The sequence below is a fragment of the Sodiomyces alcalophilus genome (genome assembly GCF_042370955.1).
Source record: "Sodiomyces alcalophilus JCM 7366 unplaced genomic scaffold ACRALscaffold_2, whole genome shotgun sequence".
Lineage (NCBI taxonomy): Eukaryota > Fungi > Ascomycota > Sordariomycetes > Glomerellales > Plectosphaerellaceae > Sodiomyces > Sodiomyces alcalophilus.
The window spans coordinates 6,961,588-6,967,000 of NW_027263533.1; the positions used below are offsets into that span (position 1 = coordinate 6,961,588).

General features: G+C 40.2%; 1 protein-coding gene across 1 annotated transcript; it reads right to left on the reverse strand.

Annotated features, from left to right (window-relative positions):
• Positions 1-207: 207 nt before the first annotated feature.
• ACRALDRAFT_208308 (uncharacterized protein) lies at positions 208-762 on the reverse strand (the record flags this gene model as incomplete). The annotated part of the gene is made up of 2 exons (XM_071022436.1): positions 208-364; positions 746-762. The coding sequence occupies 2 exons, from the start codon at positions 760-762 to the stop codon at positions 208-210; spliced, it is 174 nt and encodes a 57-aa protein (XP_070878239.1).
• Positions 763-5,413: the final 4,651 nt, after the last annotated feature.

A 5,413-nucleotide genomic window follows, 5' to 3' on the forward strand; every position in this document is an offset into this window, starting at 1 on the left:
AGCAGGTATATCAGTCTACTTAACAGGAGCTATTCCAGGCATACACAGACATACCGCCGTTAAATTAAGGTTCGAGTTATTCCGACTATACCACTTGGTTATTCCGACTGTAGTTCAGACCTAGACCCTAATCTTCCTACTAATCTTCCTACTAATCTTCCTACTAATCTTCCTTATTAATCTATATTGTCAATCTACGTCGTCAATCTACAGATACAGGCAGCATTCCGTTACCTCGTTATATAAAGTGAAATGGAGAGCCGCGGTCGCGTGGGCGTGGGTATAGACGTCGAAGACGAAGAGGAAGACGAAGAGGAAGACAAAGACGAAGATAAAGGAGTTGGAGTTACTGCTACTGCTGCTACTAGCTCGATCGAACGAACAAGCTATCTATTAATTAAGTCCGAGCGATTAAATTAATAAAAATAGACGTCGAAGTGATTTACGACCGTGGTTGCGAAGGGTCTATATCTAAACTATAGTCGGAATAACCAAGTGGTACAGTCGGAATAACTCGAACCTAAATTAATAGGCGGCTAGAAGTGAGTTTTAGGTTACGCCATAGGCGCAGGCAACGTAGGCGTAGGCAACGTAGCGTAATCAGTGGCCTTAGTTAAATAGTTATTTTACGATACACAGCGATTAAGTTTAGGATAGGTTTAAATAAGATAGTCGATTCAGAAACAAGCTATTTTACTAGTAAATTTAATTTAATTTAGGAATCTTAAGTCTCACTCAGACTCACTCAAAACTCAATACCATAAAAATTCTATCGTGATATATACCGGTACGGGACATCTATAGCCAAGATCGTGGCGTATACATACTACTACGCGGGGTCGCGTAACCTTCCTAATTGGGTTTAGGACGCTTGCAAATAGTAGACAGGCCGCTTGCAAATAGTGGTACTCCTACTAACTCCCTCCTTATCCTCCTAAAACTAAATTAGTCGTCCCCCTTAACCTAACTTAACCCTCTAATTAATCCTATTCACCTCGCGTAGTATAACCGTAGTCCTTATAAACCGAGTGGCTTAGTTATCTTTAGATAAAGCATAACTCTCCTAGGCCTCCTTTATTTATCTTCCTTACTACGACTATACTATAATAAAGCCCTAAGCGCTCTGGCCGGGGCCCTATCTAATAAAGGGCTTTAGTCAGAATAAACTATAACTCTAAAAGCAGATATTAGGTCGGTAGTGAATCGTAACACTTATTGCTTTCGTAAGCCCCTTACACTACTATTATTATTAAGGCGGCCTAAAAAGCCTATATAAAGAACACTTTTAGAATAAGGCCCTCCACGCTATAATCCCTAAATAATAAAAGAACTGGCTCTATTTCCTTTATCGCCCTCTCGCAGCTTATTTAGCTTAAGGCCGGGTAATAATAAGGCGTGATATTTATCGTGAATATTAATAATAATAAAGCCTATCCGTAGACGCGTATACTATAATAGCACTCTGGACGCGCCCTTTATTAACTGAATAACCGTATTATAGGAACCCGTAATAGGTAGTTATATCTAGGTAAAAGGGGAAGGAATAATATAAGTAGGGCCTATATTAGGTTATACGACTATTCTGATATAGGACTCTTCTATCTACCTAGCTTATCTTATTATTTTCCTCTTCCTTACCCTTTCTTATTTACCTTTCTATAATAATAATAATAGTATCGCTAATAATAATAAGTTATCTATCCCCGTCTATATTAAGGGTATTAACTTATCCTATCGACTCCTTTTTAGGGTATATATTATCTTTACGTGGTTCCGTGTATCGCGTATAGGATCGCGTACGGCTTAGAATTCGGCTAATATCGTTATAGATTATTATTATTATTATCACTATTACCGTTACTATTACCACTATATAAGTGTTATATCCCCTTCGCGTAGACCTTAGGCTAACCTATAGTATTAGAGCAGACCACTATTATATAATAGCGCCTCCTGCTTTAGCTAATAAGTATAAAAAGTCCGGCGCGGCCGGTAAGTCCTTTAAGAAGTCCGGTAAGGCTAGTAAAAAGTCCGATATAGTCGGCACTAAGTCTACTAAGGTAGTACCTAAGGTTATCGATAAGGGGGTGACTAAGACTACTAGGAAGAAGGTATAGCGGGCCGCTAAGAAGGCTTAGGCTAAGGCTAAGGCCGCGGCTATAGCGGCTACTCTTAAGTAGTAGTAATAATAGTAGTAGTAGTAGTAGTAGTCTAACTCTTTATCGGACTCGTTATCGGATTTATCCTTAGATTCGTCGTCTTTTTCCTCCTCGGAGGATAAAGCTATCGAGTAGCCGGGTATGGCGGCTACTCTAGCTAAATAAGCTATATCGGTTAGGACCATTAAGAAGCCGGCTACTACGGCTACTCCGGTTACTAAGTTAACCGACCCTCTCCCTTTAGGGCGTAATAATTCGCTATAAGGTGCTCTTAAGCCCCTTAGTGACCCAGAGGGTATACTTAACTATATTAGTTAGGACGTTATTATAAGCGGCGGTGCCGATAAAGCCACCCTCTTTAATAATAAGGAAGCTAACTCCGATAGGTTATCGTCGTCGGAGTTTACTTTATCTATAACCGGGTCTAGCGATAAACCCTTAGACTTTAGCGATAGCGATAGCGTCGAAATACCAGTACGTCCTATTATTTTAGTTAGGTCGGGCCTAGAGCTTTATGCTCTTTATAGGCGGTGCGCCTGTATACTAGGTTCTTTAGTATTACGTGTAATAGCGTTACCGGTCCTATCACTATATAGCCCTGCCGTGGTAGTAAGGTATCTAATAAATACTATTACTATTATAATAGTAATCGCCGTGACTATAAGTTAGTATATTTATATAGCTATAGTCCCCTCTACTTTAACCGCTCCTAAGGTTACTAACTAGATATATAGCTTTCGTTATAGGCGGAGCGGGTAGCTAAGAAGCTATAGAAGATATTAGTAGCGGCTATACGAGGCGGTAATAGTCTAGACGACTAGGCGTCTATAAGTCAGCTTAATATCCTTGTAAAGACCACCGTTAATATATATAGCGCGGGGCCTATCGGGCCTAAACTAAGTTATATTAGGCCCTCGAGGCTATAAAGAAATATATCCGGGATAATAGGGGGTTTAACCCCGTGGCGCGTTATCGCTAGGAGGAGGAAAAGGAGGCCGAGCGTAAGAGGCGCGATGCTCCTATTCGTACGGAGCGCTACTTTACTACTATTACCCGCTATCTAGGCTAGTTAGTTAAATAAAATTCGAAGTTAGCCGGTCTTTATAAAAAAGCCGGCTAGGACTAAGTAAGGACTCCTTATGGTAGTCGTTAGGCTCGGGCTAGGGGGTATTCGCGGTGGGGGGGGGGGGGGGCGTTAGCGTTTGTTTTTTTTTTAATTGATTTTTTTTTTTTTTTTTTTTTTTCCTAGACCTAAATAAGAAAAGTCCCCGCGGGGCGCCGACGATACTATTAACTAGGCCTACCCTTTCGATTATAATACTCCTTAATAAGCGTGTTAAGGAGATATCTTCGTGGTTCCTATATATTATATTTATACTTATACCTAGCCCACTTAATAAGGTATTCCCGCCTATTCCCGTTATAGCGATAAGCCAGGACTTTCACTACCTTATATTTATCCGACTCCTATAGTTCGACCTTAACGTCCACGGGTATAGGCGACCTACTATCCCGAGACTTCTATGGTTTAAGGAGTAAGATCGGGAAAACGTTATAAATCTTTATCGACTCTAGGAGCTATAGCTTATAGGCGAGCCTATACTAGCCTATTATGGAGGTAATCTTATAGGGGCTAAGGAACTTATCTAATAGTTTCTTATTAAGGCGATATTACTTAATATTCTTTAAGGATAATAGTATATAGTCGCTAATCCTAAAACGCTAGGCCGCCCGGCCGGCATTATAATACCGTTTATAGGTGGTTTAGGCTTTCCTAATAAGGACCTTTATAGCTCTACGATTCGATATAAGGTGCTTTACCCTTTATTTAGCTATAACAGCATAAACCTTACCCGACTTATATATCTATATATCGTGTACTCTATATAGGTTAAAGCTTATTAGTGTAATAGAGGGGGTTTACTAGATAGCTAAATACTATACGGTATTATAGGTAAGCTAGGCTAGGGGTAGCTAGTTAACCTAGTTATCCTGTTATAGGGTACCGAATACCTATAGGAAGTGCTCTAAGTTCTGGTTCTATCGTTCTATTTAGCTATCCGTTTAGGGGTGGAACGCGGTTAATAACCGCCGCTTAACGCTTAGGAGGCTATATAGGGTGGTCCAGAACTTATTAGTAAATAAGGAACCTTAGTCCGAAACGATGCTATTTGGTAGGCCGTAGGTGCTAAAAACGTGTACCTATAGGATACTAGCGAGACTCTTAGCTATTAAAGAGCTGCTATAGGGGATATAGATCGCGTACTTAGTATATCGATACACCACGACTAGGATAGAATCCCTTTTCTTTCCTTATAAGGTTATAGGCAGGAGGCCTATTACGATGTTTATCGAGATTTCCTAGAATAGCTATTCGGGTATAGGCAGAGGTGCTAGGTATCTAAAGGGCTTATACTAGCGTGGCTTAGTCCTTTAATAGATACTATATATAGGCACGAACTTCTTAATATCTCGCGAGAGGTATTCCTAGTAATAGGACTTAGAAATCCTCTTAATAGTCCGACCTAACTTATAGTGGCCCGTAGTAGGCGCGTTATAAAATACCTAGAGGACCTTATCGCGTAAACCTAACTAGTTCGGTATAAAGGGACGGTCCCTAAAGTAGACCGTACCTTAACTATTATAGGACTATAGGTCCGTTAAGTTATCCTTTAATGCTAAGGAGATATAAAAGGGATTATCCTTCTAGGCAAAGATAATCTTGTCTTTTAGGTTAGATAGGGCCGAGGGTTTAGGTATACCTCGGGCCCTTATAAGGCTAATAACGAACTTCTTAGTAAATCTCTTAACGGGCTTCTGCCGCTATGCTTCGAGATCCGCCTAATCTATAGCGAGCTACGGCTTCTATAAGACCCTATCTACGGGGTTCTAAACGCCTAGACGGTAACGGATCTCGAAATTAAAGCTTAATAGCTCCTTTAGCTAGTGGGCGTGTTAAGGTTTAATTTAAGGCTTATTTAGTAGATACTAGTGATTTAAGTAGTTAGTTAGTACCTTTATTAGGGTCTAACTATACGCTAAATAGTAGCGCTATTACCGGAATACTTTGATAATCGCTATTAACTGGGTGTTTAGTGTCGGATAGTTTAGTTTAGGTCCCCTTAGCTTCCTAAAAAGGAATACCACGGGTCGCTAGGTATAGTCTTTATAGTAGCTAATTATAGCGCCTAGTGTAAAGTTAGATATATCGGGTTCTATACGAATAGGCAGCGCTAGGTTAAAATACCGTAGTA